Genomic DNA, 23,637 nt, shown 5'->3' with positions numbered 1-23,637 from the left:
TGAAACGGCTGCCAAAATGTTTATAGTGAATTTGGAATATGAAACTTAAAATATTTAGCCGTCTCAGATATACAGACATTATGTGGAAGGCATTTTTATGTTAAAAACAGTATGACTAGATGGTGGAGCTACTTCCTGGTTAATTTTACAAAATTGTCTTCACAGGGGAGCGATGGATGCTGCCTTCCCAGGTGGACTAAATGCTTACTACTGCCTTGGATGAAAATAATAATAAAAAGGAAGAATATATACAGTGCATATGGAATGCTATGAAATGAACCTTTTGATACTGAGTTGATGTTATTCATCCTTTGGTTGCCATATCATAGTGCACAATCATTTTAAAATTGAGGCAGGGAGGTATTTGTGTAGTCATTGACTACAGCAAGGTCAAGAAAAGGCTAGAATGGGATGTCACACTCAAAATTCCCTACATGTGCAAGCAGGAAACACACCTTGTATCCTTAAAAAGATCTGTGCACATTGCCAATAAATCAACTTTTTCCTCTAGGTGAAATGCTTACCTACAGGAACACAGATTAACCTATTCTTCTTTGATTATTGTATGCAGAATACAAAGGGACAGCCTGAAAGTGCTGTAAGGGCTTCAGATGGACCAACCCTTACAATGGTGTAGGGGCTCACAGAGGGCTGTCCTCCAAAATGCCCCAAATGTTCACAGGAGGGCTGCCCGCACTATATACCAGTTGTTACGCTCCATATCTTGTTTACAGACAAAAAGCATGCACATCTTATATAAAGCCAAACATTTTTTTTTTTGTTAGCATAATTCAAATCTTAAGAGCCTAATTATTATTAATTCATCTACAATTGTTAATGAAAAATAATAATACAGTTAATATACTTCTATACAGAAAAAGGTCAATAATAGCAATAAAACAGTCTGTACTGTTATTCACACATTGAGTTTTCTATCCCTTTTCCTGATGCTCATGTTTGCGTTGCTTCTAGTTTCATTCTGATGGTGCTGGGGTGTTAGGGTGAACTGGCAGCATCTACAGTCCCTTCAGCAGGACCAACAGGGTGTTCATGTTATTGCTTTCTTCTTCCTCACCTCAGGATCCACTTGGAATAATTTTTATATTTGCTAACACACTTCCACACCTTTGCTATCCATCGATCTGCAGCTCCACAGTACCTCCAAAAATACTCCATACACGGTGCCTTTTATGTGTATTACACACTATTCTTTTCTTCTCTTTGTTACCTCTAAAGCCTATAAAGGTTTGTCAGATGTAGTTCTGCGTTTCTTTAACTGAGTATTGGTGAGTTGTTTATAGCCATGAGGTCTGCAGTGCTCCTCTGTGCCGCATCCTGCATCTCCAGATATCAAGGCCTCTGCTACTGTACCAGGCCTGCATTTCCCTACACTACATCATTAGTTTAGCACCATAAATGCCTCTACATAGAAAAACTGCTTGTTAGTGCTATCTATACAAAACCATGGTAACACCATAAAAAGTTAAACAAGGCAAAACAAATTAGCCACAGACACCTGGTCAATTAAAGAAACTGTTGTTACAGCTAAACCAAGTAAAACAAAGCTGCTGTCAGGTCAGGAAAAGTTCAGAGAGAGCAAGCTTGGCAAGTATCTGTCCCAAGGCCTCGCAAATTCAGCACAATTATTAGAAATGGCAATACTGCATTTCAAGTTACAGTGTTCACCTACTTTTAACAGTTTCATTCCGATGCAGAAAGCAATACAAAATATCTAACACTTCCTTTACCAAGTGCTAGCATTGTTCTCTTATTTCTGGCTCTAGACTACTTTTCATTCTCTGTCAATAACACTGATGAAAAATTTAAAGAGCTTTTATTAAATAATCAACGTTAATCAGCCAGTAGGTGGAGCACAAAGCTTGTGCACATGTTGAAAATAAAGTATTATGAAAAGAAATAGTAATGAGAATAGACTGGAAACTGATATAACTTGGGAAAGCATTCCCTTCCCCAGTTACAACAGATGGATAAGCTATTCCAAGGTAATTCAAAATGCTGAACCAAGATAACTGACTGTAAGGTTTATTTTAAAATGCACACAGACAATTGCATTTCCAGAGTGAGCAAGCAACCTGCAGCCAGTAACATTCCAGTAAAATGGAATGCACATTTTGCACTGAGCAATAACAGCAGGAAGTATATAGTCCCCAGCAAAACTGACAGCTGGTATTTAGAAAGCAGTGTGTTATATAAATACAAAATATGATATCCTATTCATTTACATCAAGTATGTGCTTAGTCAGTAGCTCTTATTTCCAGAATACTGTTATTTAAACAAAATATCTGTCAGCTAACTGCCCCAGCGAATATTTAATTCTTAATCTGATCTTGAAATTGCAACTTCACTTATCAGTGTGACAATGAAGAAATTACTTTCTTGATACTCAGGCAACTCATATAAAGGTTACACATAGGCTAGGGTTTTTTTTCTGTTTTGAAGCACTGTTGTTAACACAAAACTAAGGAGCTTGGTCAATACAAAAGACGCAAAGAAACAGATGGCATCTGATAGGCTGAGAAAAGTCTGTGACTTAAGTTACTGAGGCTTTTCTTTCCAAAGCTATATCAGCTGTTTTCCAGGCAAGTGATGCTTTTGTCTTTCACTATTAAACTAATTAACTGAGCACATCTTGTAGAAGTTGAGTAATTTTAAAGCTGAAGCTGCTGCATGTTAGAGATATTGACAACAAATCAATGCAACACTGTCAGGGAAAATTTCATTACAAGTACATTTTAAAAATTCATTACAAGTACATGATGGTTAGTGACACAAAGTCTTAATGGAGGCCAGTACATAATGTCGAACCCTACGGGTCACTACTGGGTCCAATCCTGTTTGACATCTTCATTAAACATAGAAACACAGAATCATTTAGGTTAGAAGAGACCTCTACAATCATAAAGTCCAACAGCAAACACAGCACTGCCAAGTCCACCACTAAACCATGACTTTAAGTGCCACATCTACACATCTTTAAATACCTTCAGGAACAGTGACTCCACCACTTCCCTGAGGAGTCTCTTCCAGTGCTTGACAACCTTTTTCATTAAAAAATTTCCTAGTATTCAACCTAAACCTCCCTTGGCACAACTTGAAGCCATTTGCTCTCATCCTATAGCACTTGTTACTTGGGGAAAAGAGACCAAACCCCACCTTACAATCTCCTTTCAGGTAGTTGTAGAGAGAGAGGAGGTCTCCCCAGAGTCTCCTTTTCTCCAGTCTGAACATCCTGAGCTCTGTCAGCCACTCCTCATAAGACCTGAGCTCCAGCCCTTTCCCCAGCTCCATTGCCCTTCTCTGGACATGCTCCAGCACCTCAATGTTCTTCTTGCAGTGAGGGGCCCAAAACTGAACACAGGATTTGAGGTGGAGCCTCATCAGTGCTGTGAGACAATCACTGCCCTGGTCCTGTTGGCCGCACTATTGCTGATACAGGCCAGGATGTCATTGGCCTTCTGGCCACTTGGCCACACTGCTGGCTCATGTTCAGCTGGGTGTTGATCAAAAATTATCTGGATGATGGGACAGAGTGTATTTGCAGTACATTTGCAGATGATACCAAACTGAGAGGAGTGGTTGATACACCAGACAGTTGTGCTGGCATTCAGAAGGACCTCAACAGGCTGCAGAAATGTGCTGACAGAACCTCATGAAGTTGAACAAGAGATTCATACACGGATTTGAGACATGACTTGGTGGTTGATTAATCAATTCCTACCTGCACAACTGTCTGGAGAAAACATTCAGATTCAAGGAACCCTTTATTGTTAAACTACGTTCCTCCATATATGCAATGACCCTTAATTTTTAATTATATTTCACAGTTTATTAACACTGTATGCACTTACTACCTTTCTAACATTAAATAGCTAACTCCTTTTCAGACTTGTCACGCCAGACTTCCATTTGAACTGCTTATTATGCTAATAGTTATGCCATTCTCAATTATCACAAGTTGAAACAATTTCATTTTATGAATACCATAGCTATAATTTTTACTGGCTCACTTGAGTAACTTGGATTTATACCGTGTTTCTTAAGGTTGCAATGAAAGACATATGGAATTGTATTTATGTATCAATGAGCATTAGTTTAACTACACCAGTTTGTCAAAACTATGCAGGCTGTCTGGTATTTGCTTTTACATTAGAGTATATTTCAAGTCCAGTAATGCAATAAACAGTGTTCATCTTAGATGTGTAGTGTTACAGTGGTACTGTTCCAGAAAACTAAATTAGATATTTAATTTTTCAACTGAGACTCAGTTTATTGTCTGCAAAGGCTGTGGGTCACACACTGTCTTTAATCACTCCCAGGTGATTATATTTCCTCTTCCACTTTTCTTTATATTTCAAAACATATCTTGACAGCATATACTGTCAAGCTAAGGTGGCAGTATAAAAAACATATACCACCTCTCTTAGGAGTTATGAACATACGCCAATAAGTAAACATTGTACATCAAATCATCTGACACAGGAACTGTGAGGGATGAGCGCTAATGAGTTAACATGAGGCAGAGGAGCTGGCTGGGACTGGCAAGGAGGAACCCTTCTGCCTCTACAGAATACACAGGCAAGTCTCCTGTACGTGTAAGCACAATCCTAGTGCGAGGGGAAAGACCTATTAAAGCTACTTACAGCACTTCAAGGAAACATTTCTGTGTCTGATTTACTTAATCCATTTGTCACAGAATATTTCGTGGCTTTGCATTCTCATGTATGCAGAAATACAGACTATTCAAAGGTCTGTTTATAATCTCAGCACGGAATAACTTTATAATACTGTACTAGAAAGATGTTGCTCTGTGTTTATTGGAAAGTGGGAGCACAAAGCACCACCACAAAGGGGAGGCTGTGCAGCTGCTATGCTGTGCAGCCAGAAAAACATACACTTCAAAAGGAAACAACAATTTCCAGCTTGCTGGCCCTTTCTGTACAGCTGAGTGTATTTTTTACACATCCACTGAAGCTCATAAAACCCAGAAGAATACTAGAAATGCAGATCAGAGCCATAAGATGGAAGTGCTACTTACTTTTACTTTATAAAATGAGGTGACTACAGTGAGTTTCCAAAAATTAGTAAATCAGAATATTGTTCTTTCTTTATTTTATTAGTCCTACAGCAAGAAACTGGACTTGTGAAACTTTTTATCCTAGACTCTGCTAGACCAAAATGAACACACAAATAGTAGAGATATATTGAGCTGTCTCAAAGTTTTGACTTTTTTTTTTCTTAAATCTTCCACCAAAGGAACCTTAGTTACCTTCTTCTTCTGTTTGTCTCTATCAAATATTTCTGTGCCTTACTCCGATGTAATTTCTGATCCTCTTTCAATGCTCGACGTTCTTCTTCTAAATCCTGTTCAAAGTGAAATGTTAAAGCTCTATCCCTAGTTTTGTGTTAAGGACAATAGAAATTGGATCAAACAGCGTGTTTAATTGACTTCATTATTTTTGATTGATTTTTATATTTCTTTAATTCTTTTGGGAAAGGGCAAACTTTATTGATGAGATACAAAATGCTGATATGACTTTTGACTAAGCATATAGTAGTTGGTCCCATAATTGCATGTTATAACCATAACTAACTTTATGCTTATCCAGAAAACAATGTAATTGCATATTACTTTTTAAAGGGATTTTAAGAGAGGTTTTCCACTCATCTTTCACGATATCACCAGCTGAAAAATCTCACCTTTATTATGTTTATTTGAAGGGACATATTTCTGTAGTTATCTAAATCTGTAACACACGGATCCATGTACCACAGGGAGAATGATTCAGTAGCAAAACCCCCCCACACACACACATCTAAACTATTTGTTGTTTACATTGAAATTGATTAACATTACTGCACTTCTCTCCACGGAGACAAATCATTACTAGCAGGAGACAAGACTGATCTAAGTAGCACTTAGGATGGAAAATACAGTTCCCAGTAGCAGAGCCTCGTAGAAGAGCAAAAACAAAAAAACTCCGAAGTTGGCTGAGAATTCGAATTTCCCACAGCAGCTTGAAACCCACAAGAGTCTAAGTTTTAATTTAACGCCACCCGTGAGGCGGTCCCTGACCGAGGGGCAGAGCAGGGCGGGGGCTGGGTCACCGCCGCCCCTGCCCCACACGGGCCCCACATGGCCCAGCAGCCCCGACCGGCCTTCGCAGGGCGCAACCAGCCCCGAGAGCCCGCCGGAATCCCCGGCCCCATCCCCGGCCCCGCACGGCTCGCAGAAGGATACCCGGGGGCGCTCCGCCTCCCTCCCGCGCTGTCCTGCGGGGCGCCGGGGAGGTGCTGCCCCCGCGCCGCCCCGCCGACCTTCCCGCCGGGATCCATCCAGCGCCCCGGGACCGCGGTCAGTGCCGGGCCCCGGCCCCAGCCCTGCCGCATCGTAGCAACCGGGGACGCCGCTTCCTTCGCAACGGGGCGGGGCCGCGGCGGGGGAGCGGGAGGGGGAGCTGGTTTGGCTGGCGCTGCTTGTGCTGCCTCCGAGCCGGGAGCAAGGGACAGGGCGGGCCCCGGCACCGCCTCGCCTCGCCTTGCAGGTCCTCGTCGGTCGCCGTGCCAGGGTGGAAGCCGCGCTTGGGCACCTCGCTCGCTCCGCGCCTTCCCGTCCCATCAGGGGCACCGCTCTGTCCGTCCCCCCTGCACCGCTGCGAACCGCGGGATGCCGCTTAAAAACCCGGGACGCACCCGGTGTCCGAACGAAAACACGTCCTCGTGAGTTCCGCTGCAGAGCTCTGGAGCTCTCCGAGAGTGCCTGCGAGACCCGCTGACGGTGAAGACTTGGAGTTAACAGCATGAACCTTTTTGTTTGTTTGTTTGTTTATTTTTTTTTTTTACCACATGGTGCGGAAGTCACAAGAACAACAGCTAAAAAGTAAAATTGTATAAAATTTTATCGAAAAATATTAAAAAATACATTAACTAAAGTTACACGAAGTAAAAAAACCGCACAACAATAACAAAAAACAAAACCAAAAACAAACAAACAAAAACCACAAACCCAAAAAGTAATTTGCTCTTAAAACTGTAAAACTTTCTTTTTCTTTTTTTTTTTTTTTTTTTTTTTCGGGCAAAGCAGGGTTGTCTTGCGATATTGCCTTGCCTTGGATGAGCTGTCAGCAAAAGGCTAAATGTCTTGGTGATTTCCTGGCGAGACGTTTCTTGGGTGTTGTATTTCAGCTTAAACCGATTCTTCTTTTTTTTTTTTTTTTCCACTGTGCAGCTGTTCCATGTCTTTGACTAGGAAAGTAAAAATAGTACTAGGCATTTGTAAAATACCTTTCTCCACGGACACCCCGTCCCCCAGCCACTTTCCCCACTATTTGTTGCACAGCTTGTGAAGTAGGTGTTACTATTACCATTTTACAGTCAAGATCACTGATGGTCGGGTCGCCAAACATGCATAATATTTACAATATCACAGTTACAGCAGTTGAGAAGATGACCCTAAAATGGAAGTCTTTTACCTCTAGTTCAGAATACCAGCCCCAAATTCACCACTTCTTTTTCCCATCTACCTGTGTTGCAGGTCGAAAACTGGTTGTCTACTTTACCACCATGTGCTTTCCAACCCATATAAACTTCTTAAAATCCTAGTCAGCCTGATAAAATGCACTGTTTCATTTAGGATGCAGCAGAAGCGTTTATTAGTATGGAGAACTGAGTCACCCAAGCAAGACTGAAGCAGGGCTAGGAAAAAACTGCAGAATTTGAGTCCATGGCGCATCTAGAATATTCAAGTTCATGATTAACTCAGGCTGGCAGAATCTGAGCTTCTTTAGATTTAAAATTTTGATCTAATACAGCACAACTTGCAGCTTCATCTTAAGATACTTTCTGAGATTTAGAAGTAGGAATAGTTTTTATATATATTTTTCTCTTTCCCCTCTTTACCTTTTTCTTACATCTTCATAGTCCTCCCTTACTGTTATTGGATAATTCCTCCTCATGGGTAACTTCACATCTTGCAGGCTGTGGGATGAGAAGGTGACTAGCTGAGGCTTGTATTTCTGAGATGTGTGATTATTCTGGAACAGCAACCAACCAGATCTTAAGTAGCTACAGAATGGAAGGTCCAGCTCTGGCAGTTTCATGATTTTACTCTGGGCTAGACTCTCATATTCCAGTGAAGGATAAAGATCAGATCTTAAAACTTTGTGGGATGGATTCTGAATTTATTATGAGTCTTATTTGAAGGCTGCAGCATAGCTGTGCTGCTGCAGAAACACATTTTTCTTTCCTTCTTTTTCCAGTGGGAGATTAATTTGCTTCATGCCCTTTAGCTTTCCTCCAAGTTGTGCATGTGACTGCATGGGAGAAGAAATTCAGTCAATATTCTCACTATTGTAACCATCCCTTCCTGAAATTTGTCATCTCTGCCTATTTCTGTGCATAGAAAGAAGAAGAAAAACTTTTTGGTCCCTTTTAACGTCACATATAGATAGCCATGAGAATCTTTTCACTTTCCTGAGGTTAAACTATGGATCACAACCTGTGTCTTTAGAGAGTATCAACTGATGCACTAGTCAAACTTTTGTAATTTTCATATTGGAAAACTATGATTTTCTGTGTGGTACTTCAGAAAAAAAAATTGATTTCGAGAGCTACAGAATAATGATAGTTTAGAGTTTCACAAGCAGTTGAATATGCTTGTCTCAGGTACAGCAAATTTAGCTATTAATTTTAAAGAAAAAATGGATTAAAACACTGAATTAAATCTGCATTTAAAACTGTATTAACCCTCTGCTCACAAATGCTTTCAAATCTCTTCATAGCAAAAGCTATTGTCTATTCCAGCTTCAGACAGGGATGGAGATGAACCACCTTATCAAGATAAATTTAGAACATTATCTCGCTGTACCAGTGTAAGGTGCTGTTGAACAGTGTATTCTGAATATTCTTTAAACAGTATATCTCCCAGTGGTATATTAAAAGCTGAGATTTCATTTATTTAGCCAGAGCAAAAACAATTGAAATGATTTAATTAAAAAAAATTTTTTTTTTTTTGAATATCAGATCCAGTTTTTAGGTACTAAAGTAGTGGACTTGAGTGTGTGAAAACTGTTAGTGCCTCATAGTTTTAAATACGCTTATGTGAACTGCATTTAATTTTCTTCTTTTTCAGGCCATTCTCTTGTACTTTAACATTCTTCAGGGATAAAAACCATTGTATTGAATGATTGTCTCACTCTCAGCAGCTGTGTTCCTACAGGTGGGCTACCAGTCAGACCAAGAGACTGCTGTTGTCCCCCCAGTAAACATTTTCTATGTAATACAAAGTACTGCTTTAAAATAATGTTTTTCAGTTTTCTATTTTGAACGTGCTTTTATGACATACCCAAAATTGCCTCCATGCCTGTTCTAGTGCACTACCACCACAATACAAACACCTTCATTTTAATGATAAAAACCATTGTAAATATTTGAAGACATTGATTAATACTAGCTTTTCTTTCAGGTAGCCCAGACCACTCATACCAAAATACACCAATGCTCAAAAACAGCATATAAGAAAATCTGTCATAGTTTATCACAATAAAAATATATGTGTTTGATGTGTCATGAAGAGGTGATAAGCGGTAACTTCCCTCAGGATGCAGGAAGTAGTATATAAATTCTACTGTGAAGTTAAAATGTGGTTTATTAAATCCAGGCAGTAAAGGAGTGATGTGTTGGCTGCCCTTTGTGCTGTAGACATTCCCAAATACTTAGATCAGGACTTCATTGTGTACAATTCTTTCCACAGAAATTTGAAACCCGTTTAAAACATTTGCATTTCTTCAAGTAAAAGATGAACCACCACTTTAGGGTAACTTCACTGATTTGTCTTAATATTTTTTTGTTCAGTTTAGGAGAGACTGTCATAAGTAATGGCAAGCATTGTGCATGTAAGGTAAGATTTTCAATTACTTTGCTTAGAAAAGATAATGAATATAACTGAATGATTTCTCAGAAAAGTGACAGATGTTTTAAAGATGCAGATTGCCTTATTCAAGGTAGATATGGAAATGCAGAAGAATCAGGTACTTTCAGATTCAGAAAAGAAACTACATGGAAATTGTAGGACTTCAGGATATTAGAACATTTTTGTGTTAATGTTCTTTATCACAGCTCAGTTGTTAGGTCATATTTTTAATCTTGTCTGCGTGACTCTAAATGCAGAGTAACTATTGTTTTTGGCAGAGTCACAATTTTTGCTTGAATTGCTGAGTTCAGACTTAATTGCTTGTCATGTTGGCTTTTGTTAAAGATAAATATTGATTAAAAATATTTGCTTGAGAGTCTTTAATTGAACATCTGGTGAGTAGCTGTGATAAAGCCCTGGAACAAGCCGTAGTTTCAAGTGATCTATTTATAAATTTTAAGTGATCTGTTTATAACTCTTACATAATTTTTCTTCCTTTACTTTGTGCTTACTTCAAAATTAAAGAAACATATCCTTTTACTTCTCTACCATTTATTTCCAGGTGCAAAATGCAATTATACTGGTCATTCAGAAACTTCTTTTTGTAAAATCTCCTTGTTAAGAGTTTTATGTAATTTTTAATTTTACTTTTTAAAAGCAAAAATGAGGAGAAAAACCTTTCAGTACTTTGCCAGGGCAGTGTCAATACCAGAAAGAAAAAAGCTGAAGCAGGAAAGAACAACTATGTTGAAGATATATTCAAGTCCAAATAAGTTTTCCTTTTCATTAAAATTTTGAAATGTCTAAGAATCCTATTTACATTTGAAAATACATCATATGAACATACTGCAAATGGTTTGCTGAGATTATAAAATCAACAAAGACTCATATGAAAATATGTTGCTTAATCTTTTGTCAGTGACGCATATTTCAGGAATTACTTTTAGCATTTCTTTAAGTGATGACTCAGAGGCACTCCCTTATTTTATGTCACATGGTACCATAGACTAAAAACCTTTAAATAGGAAAATATTATTTTCAATGCCATTAATAGGTGTAACTACTTCTACTAATGCAATTATTGTTAGTATTTCACAGAACTGTGTGCCCATGAATACTGTCCCTTTATTCTTTTCTCTATAGAAACATTTAAAATGCTTTTTTGTAATGCTGTGTTGGTCTGTAAATCTGCTCAGGAATTCTTAAATGCATAGGTTAATAACTTACGCAAGTATTTCCCTGATCAGAGTCTGAGTAATAAATTTAGGGATTTTCAAGAGTTAATGTATTTTGCTAATATCTGGTAAATCTAAAAGCCTGTTCCTTTCTAGTGAAAATACCTTTGTTTGCATTTGAGATGTTTGTTGGGTGTGGTGATTTCTAAAATGTGAGCTTCTGAATTGCAAGATTTGCACGTTCTTGCTTCCAGTTCACAGTTCTCACAGCAGAATACCTCACCAGAAATATTGGTGGCATTTTTTCAGATTTATAGAGGTTATTCTTTACCTCTGACACTATCTTTTTCTTGTGAGGTATGGCTAAACAGAAAACACCTAATTGGTTTTGGCCTCAGCTTTGTCAATTCTTGCTTGACAAAGTTTTAAAGAAAGAGGTTTTGAAGGAAGATCTGTGGAGCAACCTACTTCATTTTGATAGAATGAGCTATTTTATATATGCTTTATGATCAATTTATTTCCCCCTCCATTGTTTGGTACAACAGGACACAAGGAATGTTGGAGCTGTGGAGGGACCACTCAAGGCAGAAGAGAAAAATAAATCTGCAGATATTTCAAAACAAAAAGAACCGTGCCTTGTACCATGTGATGTTCAAGCTAAAATTTTACGAGGGGAAAAACATTACATGTGCAGTATGTACTCATAAAGAATACTTCTAGTGATGAGCTGTGCAATATCATGCTATGCAATCCTCTGCTATGCTACGCTATGCTGTGCCAATTTATTTTTTAATCTCCTTGAGCACATGTTACAGCCTTTGACCCTGCTGCCCAAACTGAGTATTGTTCAGAAAATTTGGGGCGCCCTGTTTTTGGGATGCAGCTGGTGTGACAAAGTTAATCATGGGTGAAGACAGACAAATCCAAGCAGCAGCGCAGCCCACCTAGATCTGTGTACCCTCTGAACCTCAGTATCTATCTCCATTAGAGAGGAAGAGCAGCATGTCTGTCCCTCATTTAAACATCATAGCTTGGTGTGTGGGTGTTAAGTGGGAGTTAGCTGGTTAGTTAGTTAGTTACATGGGAGTAAATCTGTACTTCAGCTTACCTTTTATACATGCATACACAGAACACTCTCTATCACTGCCTTGACAAATTACACAGCAAATTATATAATCAGGCTCAGAAAACAATTGTATGAATTCTTGGTTTTCACATATGATTTTTTAGTATATATTATTAATTATCTGTCTGGATGATGATGATGTTCTTTTTAGCATCAGGGCAAAAAACAGAAGTAGCACAGTGAATGAGCAAATGTAGCATGACAAGAAACCTTACATATGTCTTTTATCATTTGCATTTATATTTCTGTGATATCTGCTAACTGTCATCCAATTTGCCACTGGTCATCTTATTTGAAATAATATGAAATTCTTCTTCAAAACATAAGAAGAGCCATCACTTCTTAAGATGTCTTTACTGCAATTAGCAAGTCTGAAGTTTTTAGCATCTTTGGCTTTAATCTGTGACAACACTGTACTGCTTTCATTTCACTTTCAGGTTCCATAAGGTAAAACACCTTCACTATTCACATAGATATCATAAATAAGTGTGTTGTCATTCAATCAAGAATATTTCTAGATTTATTATAACAAAGTGGATGAACATATTTCTTTTGAAGGAAATTTGCAGGACTCTCTTGTTGAATATGCAAGAAGTACACAAAAACTGATAAGAGACATGATGGATGATCAACAGTCTTCTTTGGACTACCTTTCTAGTCAGGTACTTTTTTCTTTATCGTAAACATTTGTATTTGTTATTTCTCACTACAGGTGTTGTCTATCTGAGGAAAAATAAGTATTACTATTGTCATTATCCCTATTAGACCCTATCCCTATTCCTTGTACTTTGGGTAGGCTGTGAGTGATACTATGAGGAGTGATTCTACAAGGAGTGATGAGCACCACCTGTTCTACAACTTAGTGTCATACATGGCAGTAGCATAAGTGGAGGACTACTCCTTCTCATTAGTTGCCATCTCCAGTCCCATTATATTTGTGCAGATAACATATTACACTATTGTTAGCTCTGGTAGTATTTTACAAGCACTTTGCCTCACTCAGAACAGATAAAAAACTTTAATCAAACTGAAGGATGTTTTCTTTAATTAATTGGAATTGTTCTTAAAAATGATTTTGGATGAAAAAAGTAAAAAAGATCGATTTGCCTAATAAAGGTACAATTTACTAACACATTCCAAAAACAAACTTCAGATTATATTTCCTAGGAGTCAAAAAAAATTCGTTAGAATGTAAAATTCTTCATTGCAACCTAATTAAAGATCTTTTATTTGAATTTGCAGGTAAATGAACTCAAGAACAAACTTGTTCTTTTGAATGAAGTAGTTTTGAGAAAGCATCTGAATCCACTTCCTTACAAAGCAGTTCAATCTCATGGTAAATATTTTTCAGATATAGTCTTGATACCTTCCCTTTTTACCTTTTTTTCTTGACAAGAAACCAGCAAAGGTAAGGAATTGTTACATTGACGTTTATCCTGTGTTAGTAGTATATAAACTCTGGAAACTTAAAAGTGTTTAAAAATGTTATCATAAATACTGCTTTTCATAATTTGTAACTGGCATCCTGTTTAATAATAATTTCTAGGCATCCTGTTTAGCATGTTGTTGATTTTTATGCAAAATACCAGATATGATTATCTATTAGTAAGTAATCTGATGTTGCTAAATGGCACGTTCTTTTGCTAAGACATAAAGTGTGCTCTGCATCTGCAGTATCCTTCTTGAAATAGGATGTAAATCAACTGCTCACTGGACAGTTGATCTTCTTTGTAGTATCCATCCAGACTAAAAGAAACATTATGTCTAAGCATCCATGCTGGCTGTGGAAACTGCTTCTTTGAGTATATTTAACATGTGCCTGGCTTAACACTTAGAGAAAAATGGGTTTTCTTGTATACATTATGATGAAAAGGCTTTTACAATCATAAATACAAATATCTGTAGGAAAAAGGTATAATTTCCCAGATAATATGTCTTTTTCTCAATACAAGTGTTCTAAATAAAATGTAAAATATTATAAATAAAGTGTAAAAATCTGTAAAATTGCCCAGATACTTAATTTTTAATTTCTGTATAATATCTATTAAGAATAGAAAGAACTTTCTCTATGCAGTGTAATTTATACTTACTTATGAGCTTAATGGAGATAGAGAATTTGAATTTACAAGATAATTTCATGACAAAACATGATTTCAAAGTTTGCATGAGAAAAAAAATGCTATTTTAAATCATTCATATGTTACCAAGAATAGTAATACTTCTGTGCTTAATCTGTATTTTTTAAAAAACATATTTTGCCAATGAATTTCATCAAATACATTTTTTTCTCTAGGTTTGGACTGCACTCATATTAAAGATAATGTTGGTTCAGTTTCAAAAACTCCATCTGGTCTGTACATTATCCATCCAGAAGGATCAAATTACCCTTTTGAGGTAATACATTATCTCTCAGGATAGTCACAATTTGTTTGAGAATATGCACTTAGAATATTTTTATTAAAGTGTTTTCCTTTACAATTTCTCAACAGATGAGTAAGAAATGTAGTAAATCCTCTGCATGTGTGTTCTGTTACTATAATTTTGACAAGTTTCTCATTTTCTGCAAAGAAATTGAATCTCTGTCATAAGAGCACACTGTCAGTTTTCATATGCAATGAAAAATGTACCAAAGAGGAAAACCTAATGTACTTTCTAGCACCCAATGTCACACCCCCGTTTGGACATTTAGAAGTGCTGTTCTTTTCTGGTTTAGAGATGGAAAACTGGAGAGCCAACTGACTGATCCATTTGGCTTCTCAAATGGGACTTTTGGCCTTTTGACTTATTCTGCTGTATACCATTGCCTTCTCTTGCAGTGTGCCTCCACGGATGCCTGGAGGCATCTAATAGGGACAGATGTACATTAGTGTGAGGAGCAGGTGCTTAGCTCTTGTCTGAGTATCATTATAACCCAGTCTTGAGGCAGAGAGGCATCTAAAATTCTAGTTTTCATATCCATTTTGCAGGATATATATTCTTAAGACAAACTGCAGCAATCATGCTTCCTATTACCACCTGCACTTTATGTTATTAGTGAGTTATAGTGTTCATCTAGAAGAGAATTTTGTGTTAATTTCCTCTGGCTCAGGACATTCACATCCATGCAAACACAAGGAATATTTTGTTTTATGTCTTTCTTTCTGTTTCAGGCTGTTCTACCTAGAAAAGGCCTTATGTATAGTGGAAAAGGCAGATATTGCAATTTCAAACCTTTAACTTTGCAGTACATGCTGGAGTCATTAGCTTTTGAAACAAAAACATGACATTTAAGCCAACTAATAAATAGCAAAGTTTAATATCTAACGTTATAGTCTTCTTTTATATATAACAAAGGAAGGATGAATCCCTTTACCTCTAGCCAATTGGAGCCTTTCAAAATGCTACAAAAAAGGAGCTCAAACTGATTAAGAAAAGGCTTTGGAATTATGCTGGGATATCAAAAGGAAAAATGGACTTGATTCTGCAACCCCGTAGTACAAAAACCTGTCATTCTCTCTCTACAGTGCAACCAGCTCAGGAAAATGGTCTGTAACTCATCAGCAAGTTCCTTCCACGTAAAAGAAAGGCAGAGACATGTTGCTATGTTCACAGAAAACCCGTATTTATAGTATGAAGAAAATGCTGTCTGCCTCACCCCAGGATGAACCATAGCAAAAAGTGCATTTGTTTCAGAATTTCTTTTGGAGTGAGAGGGGTTTCATGGAGGAAATATTCATACCTTACCCAAATTGCTTTTCCTGAGAGATAATTATTATCCTGAGATAATTAATCTACATTAGAAAAGTGATTTAAATAAATCTGATAAAATTTCTTTTCCTTCAAAAATATTTTTGACACTTTTCCCCATTTAAAGCTACTGCCAGAATCTGAAAATCAGTTATATGAGTGGAAAGGTTCTTTGAGGAGTACAAGAAACAAAAAAGAAAAATCATAATAATTTGATTAAAAGAAAAAGGTAAAAATAAATAATGAGAAGAATGTTTGCAGCTGTGAAATGAGTGTCTCATTCCTAGTCTGGTAGATGTTGCACAGAACTTAAAAGACAGGGCCAAAAAGTTCTCAGAGAAAAATATGTAAAATATGTGTTCTATAAAGGATGTTATTTTAAGGAAAACTATTTTATGCAAATTCTTTCATGTGTTTGAAGCATAAAAAAGTACAGGGGAAATGATAGATGAACAAAAATATCAAGATGTTAAAACATAAACAAGAATCAGAAAACCATACTAAGAAACTAAAAAACAGGAAACAAAGCCAAAATGAAACAATTTATTTCAATGAGGACCTTTTCAGCAATAAGCTGCCCTTCTAACGTAAGGGAAACTAAATGAAAATGTGTTTAGAATCATTTCTATGAAGATCCCGGTTAAATGAACAAAACTATTTAAACAACTTGATCCTGTTCTCATGTTTTCATGCTTGAAACCTCATGTTGTCAAAAGTGACTATAGATTTTGATGCTTAACTTAGGCTAATTGAAACCCGAATTCCAGGAGCAATAAAAATATCCAGTTTCAGTGGTGGTAGCAGGTTTTCAGAATCTAGAAAATTAATCCCAAATGGGCTTTTGTCTGAGAATTTAAACATGAGGCAATTAAAAACAATTGCACTTTGGGAAAAATTGATCATGATCAATTTCTGATACATTTTTCAATTAGTAAAATTAGATCAATGATATTTCATCAATGATAAATCAACTAAACAGTTGTTTGGAATATACCTCTTATGCACACTAAAGATGGAAAATGGACAAATATTCAGTGGAAGCATCCTCCTGCTCATTTAATTTAAATTGCACCTGGCACAATCATGCTCCTCATATCTTGCATGATATGAGACAGAGAGCAAACTGTAAAGTCTTATAAGGCTTTTCAATTGCAACGTTTCCAGCATATAAGAGATTAAGAAACTACACAGCTATGACTGTATTTCTCTCTCTCTATTTCTCTTTCTCTCTCTCTCTCTCTCTCTCATATTTTTACTTAGCTGCTGTTTGTATTGGTACTGTATTTAGTTGGCTGATGACCTCTCATGTAGAACCAAATCTGCTCCTTCTGAGAATTGTCAACACTCCTGTTGATTTATATTGGACTGAAGATTGCTGTTGTGATCAAGTGGGCTCCTCTTAGCATTTCTGACTCATAGTCAGAGAAGTAGCCAAGCATGCAATCATCTTCTCAAGACAACAGATGAGGCAATGGGATTATTTTGAGTGACTTTTAGGTATTTGCATCTAAATATTCATTTTGGAATCTTCTGTATTTCTTTTTATTCCTGTTCAAGCCTCTCTGGGTGACCGAAATAAGCATGTGATTCTCCAGGGAATAAAAGCCACAATTTTCTTGCATGCACATGACCCTTGCTATGATTCATTTAGTATGTGTGTTGAAAGGATTGCCCATAGCTTCCAATGGCATTGGCTTACTTGAAAATCCAGGACTCTTGAGGTTGTATTAGACCACATTGCAGCTCTGTCCTGTTGCTTTCTTGTTGTTCATTGAGAAGATGTTAAGTCACAGAGGCTCTGAATATGATGTTGATGCGTTCCTGCCAAGGAACAAGTCTGGTTTCATGAAAAATATCTGGCTTGTACAGGCAGTGGTGGGGAGGAACACATAACACTCAGACTGCCACAAATTTTGCTGAAGGTTAAACTGACTTGTACCTAGATTCCCAGACTATAATCCCAGTTAGAACTGGTCAAGATCTGGCACTGGGGACATATGTAGGGAATTTGATTACATGTCTAAAGTTAAATGGACTGAGGAGAAAATGTACCACATAGCGTGATATTTCAAAGCAGAGCAGAGGGCAGCTGGACCACTGCCATTTGCCATACTGTTGGGCACAAATTTTAGCAAAGACTCATAAAGACTCATAAATTGGAGAGCTGATCTTATATATTGAGTGGGACTGCTCAGTTGGAACGTTCACATTGGGACTTCCATGGATTGGGGCCCCTTCTTACGCAGAGGTTTTTGCTGCTGCAAAGTATTTTTATATACTGGGTTACTGCTATCACTTTTTCCCATTTTCTCACCTTTATTAAGGGCTCTACATTTCCCAGGCACCACAAGCATAGTATTTCTGTGATGATGAGGGAGACAGTGAGGGAGAACGTGTAAGAAGTTGTATCTATTTTGCTTGCTGAAATAAAGGTTTATTCAGTGTTGCTGCCTGTTGAGATAATACTTTGCCTGACTATACATGACATTGCATATTGATTCCACTGGCTCCAAGAAACAGGGGAAGCTTCTGGCAGCTTCTAACAGAAGCCACCCCTGTAGCCTCCCCCGCTACCAAACCCCAGCCACAGAAACCCACTACACCAAATCAAGCAGTCCACGAAGAACATATAAGAAAATACTGCAGCTTCATTTTTTATTATCTTTGAGCTTTTTTGTTAAGATGTTTGAAAGGTATGTTACTTAGCAAAATTCTGAATAGCCCACTTTTATTTAATTAAAATGTTTTCTTCATAACAGCTCCTTCAAGAATGCTTGAAGTCTGAATCTGAATTCTGAAGTCATATCTCCGTCTATTTTAGGTTTTTTGTGACATGGATTTTCGAGGAGGTGGATGGACTGTGATTCAGAAAAGAACTGATGGAATCATTTCATTCCAGAGAACATGGTCTGAATACCTGGATGGATTTGGTGATCTTACTGGTATTACTTTTAAATACTTTCAAGTGCTTCATATCCTACATTTCTGCTGCCTTTATGTGAGGAACATACCACTAAATTGTGTAGGAGTTTTAGTAGTATAACGTTCTTGTTTCTTAAAAGTCTTATTTTTATGTAAGGATTTTTTTAATCAAATCTGTTGTATGATCTTCTCGATAATGACTGTGACCCCACTAGAGTCTTCAGCCACTGCAGTCTCATAGGAGGTGTTTAAAATTTGATATTTTCTACCTGAAATAATGTATAGATTGTATTTCCTCTCTTTTCGGATTAAAAAAAAATAGCTTTAGTTGGTTTGAATCACATTTGAAAAATATTTCCTTAAATGAGAGAAGAATCAGTAAATATTTCACCATAGGACAAGCAAAGTTAGAAACAGAATGGAAATATTTCAGTAGCTAATAACAACACAGCTGTGATAATAATTTTTTATTTCCACCTTTCATCCAGCAAGTCCAAACCCATTTACTTTTTCAGAAGTTTATCTGCGATTTCAATGGAAGCACACAGCTATTCTGTACAAAAAAGCACAGCCCATATGGGGCAACAAGTGTAATTTACGGAGGCAGCAAATCCCGAGAATAGGGTTTGTGTTTCTTTGTGTTTCATAGAATGCTAACATTTATCACTTCTCAGTATGGCCCTTAGGAATGCTACTGAATTTGGTTTATGCAAGTGGATCTTTAGCACATCCATTTTTGTTGTGGTTTTCCAAGGTATATTGCAGACAAATGTTCGAAATCTATCATGTGGACAATTTTCTAAAAAGTATCATAGAGAAAAAAGATGATACCCACATCAAATTCTTTTCATGGATTTCCAAAGGAAGTAGGAAGATTACTGTTCCTTCATTAGTCTTTTAAAGGAATATAAGCCTATCATACAACTTTTATTACATTTGGTTCAAGAAGAAAAGTAGAAAAGAAAGAACAATAATTTTTTCTTTTACAGTTTCTATTTCTAGACTATATATTATATTTCTGTTTAAGGGGAATTTTGGCTTGGACTAAGGAAGATTTTTGACATAGTAAATCAAAAAGTCACTAGTTTCAATCTTTATGTGGACTTGGAATCAGAAAATGACAAGCATGCTTATGCATCATATGATGGATTCTGGATAGAGGATGAAGCATGTTCTTTTAGGATCCATTTGGGGCATTATTCAGGAAATGCTGGTAAGAACTTCCTTCTTTAAAGTATTTAAAAGTAGCTGCTCCCTTTCTTAATATGAAAAAATGCATTCAAAAGAGTAATAATTAGGATAACTTAAAAAAAATTATTTATAATGTGTTTTTCTCTGGCACATAAAGAACACTTATGCAGATAAATGGTTGATGATATAGTGATTTTGTTTATGCCAACATTATTCTTTACATAGTAGGAAATCACTTTATCACTTCAATGTCCTTAATGGAGTAACTGAATAAACTCTTCTTTAATAAAGATGAATAAAGGAAGGATCTTTAAGAGATTCAAGTCCATGGGATATATATAATAAATAAGGGATTTTGTAGGTATTACTGTTATCTATCTAATGGTACAGTTCTTTCGATATCCATTATCTCATCCCAGATTTTCTGGTGTTAGTGGAAGTCTTCCTAATGGTGCTTTATTTAATTCAGAAGTGCCCAGAGAGTCATACACAAAGGGTAGAGATAGAAACTGAGTGGAACAAAGTTGGTCTACAATGTGTAACAGTTACTGGGTGATACCCAGACACAAATTAACTTACAATTTTAGACCTCTCTTAATAGCATAAATATCCTAAGTGTGCAAAGATTTTCATTAAGTACTGCACAATGTCTTACTGCTTTTTTTTCTCTATTTTTTTTACATGTTTAGTAATATGCAAGAATGTTTCTTATTACCACTGAAATAGCTATTCTCTAAAGGTGTTGGTGCTTTCCTCTACCTGTATTTGAAAGATACTGTACTTGTATTCCTTTAGTAAGACAACAGAGCCAATAATCAACGACCTTTGAGTTTTAACAATTCCATCTTTTCTCATGACTCTCACTGGGACTTTGGACACATTACTAGAAAATGTGAAGTTATAAGCCTTTTTGTTTCCCTTATCTTTTCTTCCTCTCTCTTTGAGGACAGAAGCGTTTTACCTTCCTAGCCAGTATGCATTGCTAAAAGCAACAACAGTATAAAGATGTTGTTTCATCAAATTTCAACTTCTTCCATATTTCAGTATTTTATTCTATTTCTTTCTTTCATCTTTAACATTTGCCATATTGTTATCTGGTGTTCTTGAATGGTTTTTGAAGAATTCTATTTTTCTAATAAATTTAGAGGAAAAATTTGCAAGATATGCCACAAGCAAGAAATGTTCTTCCATAAATATTTTTTTTATCCTTCTGTTCTATCTGTTGTGCTTAGGTGATGCATTTAGAGGATATAGAAAAGAAGATAACCAGAATTCAATGCCTTTCAGCACTTTTGATGTTGATAATGATGGATGCCGGCCAGTGTGCACTATTAAAGAACAGCCTGTAAAGAGCTGCAGTAACTTCAGTGATAGCACTGGATGGTGGTTCAGCAAGTGTGGCCTTGCAAACCTTAATGGTGTTCTTCGCTACACAGGTAGATTTCTTGCAACTGGGATTCACTGGGATACATGGAAAATGAAGAATAAACCCGTCAAAATTAAATCAGTTTCAATGAAAATTCGGAGAACCTATTATCCATATTTCCATTAGCATATGAAAATAGAAATATATCTCTTCTGGCAATTATATGGAATAATGTATCATTGCAATCATAAATACCTTTCATCTTCACTTGAAGATTTCAGTCTTATAACTTTATTAGGTACTTCTACAATACAGTTACTATTTTTTATTGGGAAATGTCAGCATTTGTAGTGTTCCCGCTTGAGTAAGAAGGTCCTAAAAGAACTGTGTTTTCAGAAAAAGAATTAAGCTTAGTTCTTGTCAGCTTTTATTCAACTTTTAATTTTATTTACTCTTAGGCAATCTCAGAACCAGCAGAAAAAAAATTATAAAAAGAAGTGTAATGCTGACCTTTGAATGTGCTTTTTCTGTGCTCTCTGCATATCTGAATTTCTAAGAAATTGCAGCAAATTTTCTTTTAAAAACCTATATACCTGCCATTTCCATCATAATAGTTTGAAAAAATATCTTTTCTTCACCATTGGTTAATTTTCCAGAATCAGCTCTTCTTTCTCTATTCCTTATCAGGCAAGTTAAAAATTGTTGCAATGGATGTATAAGGTTCAGTATAGCGTTAGGGCCTGATTTTTATACAAGTAAGATTGATACTGAGATTCAAGAACTATGGTCTATTTTGTTTTTAATTTGCACAGTCAATGTGTTTCATAATATGATTTTTACTCTACCATTGTCTATTTCACAGTTCACTACAATTGTCATGGTTTTGCAACAAATGAAAAATTTTTTTGAAAGAAAATGCATAGCTTTGGAATTTTAATTTTTGGATATATGGGCCTGATGGGTTTTTCATTCTCATTGGCATTCACTTTGTGAATGATCATGTGGTGGTGAACAAAACCAATTTAAGTTGTATAAGTATGTTTAAAATGGTTAATTCTTTGAATGTCTGTCAGTAAAAATAAAATAATATCAAAAACAATGTGAATGTTGTCAGTACAGCAGTATTTCTGGAACCTAGCATCTAATCTGCAGCAGCTAGACATGGTATTTCTCATCTTTGCTTCAGTTTCAGTAGATCAGCTCCGTAGCAGCACGTGGAATGAAAACAGTTAAAAGCTCTGTGAGTTTCCTCTTTGCTAGTTTTTATTTTGACCAAATACTATTACAGTGAGCAGAAACCATCATCAGTTCAGAACCACAGTGGTCTAGAACTTCTTCCCAAAGATATACGTAGCTACAGGAAGAAATGAAGCTTTTCATAGGGTGTGTTACAAGCTTAAGAGAGAGAAAACATGCTTTAGTACTGGTCTTTAACAGTTGGATGTAAAAAATTACTAAAAGCAGAAGGCTTTTCTCTGCTAGAGAGAAACTGGGGGACTATCCTCATCAGGGGACAGGGGCTACAGTAGAAAGAGGGTAGGAAGTAGCTTGAGGAAAAATATCGTAGGCCCTGTAGAGGGATTGTGAGAAAGGGGATAGGTCCCATCTTGGGGGAGACTGAATTCTCTGGGCATGGGGGGGATTTTGTGGTCAGACATTGTAGTCTTTGAAATTAGAGGTGAAGAGATTGTATGTAAACCCTGTTTAGCCCTCCCTCTCACTCCATTTTTATTAGGAATGCAATCTTTTTGAATGGCAACAGGGACCCAGCAGGCCTATAAAGGTAGATACTGAAATGAAAGAGCTTCTGCACCAAGATTAACAGGCTTAAAAAGAGTATTAATTAGAGCTTAAAAAGAGTATTAATCCTGGCTGCCAGCCTGGATGGTGTCATTGTATTAGGGCTCTTATGTCAGAAAGAGTCCTCAGGCTGCAGTACAGCAATCCTACTGGAGAATGCCAGTGGCTGAATTTCATGGAAATTTAATGGCTTTAATGAAAGCCTCAAACTTTGATGGTGGGGCCCCTGTTCCGACAACCAGGTCTGAACCTGCAAGCAGAAATGAAGAGTCGAAATAGGGACTCTGGATGCATAGAGCTATATTCTACTGACACCCTGAGGCTGCTTGTGGCTTAATTAGAATCCCTGATTAAAAACGAAGGTGACAAGTGGAGATTGTAGATGTGTGCTGGCAGATACTA

The 23,637-nt window shown here is 36.8% G+C and overlaps 2 protein-coding genes across 4 annotated transcripts in view; one reads left to right on the top strand and one right to left on the bottom strand.

The window, feature by feature from the left end:
* Nucleotides 1–6,364, bottom strand: part of CEP126 (centrosomal protein 126) — a 32,329-nt gene extending 25,965 nt beyond the window's left edge. Inside the window, exons 1-2 of the mRNA XM_027900091.1 lie at nucleotides 6,261–6,364; nucleotides 5,289–5,414 (exon numbers count right to left, since the gene is read on the bottom strand). Coding sequence (XP_027755892.1) covers nucleotides 5,289–5,414; nucleotides 6,261–6,355 — 221 coding nt within the window. The 5' untranslated portion in view covers nucleotides 6,356–6,364. The remainder of the gene's footprint in view (nucleotides 1–5,288; nucleotides 5,415–6,260) is intronic.
* A 311-nt stretch (nucleotides 6,365–6,675) lies between these two features.
* Nucleotides 6,676–22,275, top strand: ANGPTL5 (angiopoietin like 5). Of its 3 annotated transcripts, none has more exons than XM_027900084.1 (10): nucleotides 6,676–6,739; nucleotides 8,800–8,889; nucleotides 9,872–9,917; nucleotides 11,650–11,797; nucleotides 12,789–12,892; nucleotides 13,473–13,566; nucleotides 14,524–14,624; nucleotides 18,778–18,898; nucleotides 19,906–20,091; nucleotides 21,302–22,275. In XM_027900084.1, exons 1-10 carry the CDS (start codon nucleotides 6,687–6,689, stop codon nucleotides 21,619–21,621), a joined length of 1,263 nt encoding a protein of 420 aa, XP_027755885.1. In that variant the 5' UTR covers nucleotides 6,676–6,686; the 3' UTR covers nucleotides 21,622–22,275. The 3 variants fall into 3 exon arrangements, with proteins under 3 accessions (XP_027755885.1, XP_027755888.1, XP_027755887.1); XM_027900087.1 differs by lacking the exon at nucleotides 6,676–6,739 and adding an exon at nucleotides 7,664–7,874; XM_027900086.1 differs by lacking the exons at nucleotides 6,676–6,739; nucleotides 8,800–8,889 and having other exon boundaries at nucleotides 9,774–9,917.
* Nucleotides 22,276–23,637: the final 1,362 nt, after the last annotated feature.

This window comes from Empidonax traillii, unplaced genomic scaffold (assembly GCF_003031625.1).
Source record: "Empidonax traillii isolate 1590-97213 ecotype Southwest subspecies unplaced genomic scaffold, ASM303162v1 scaffold706:size701851, whole genome shotgun sequence".
Taxonomy (NCBI): domain Eukaryota; kingdom Metazoa; phylum Chordata; class Aves; order Passeriformes; family Tyrannidae; genus Empidonax; species Empidonax traillii.
This window is presented reverse-complemented; position numbering and strand designations above follow the sequence as displayed.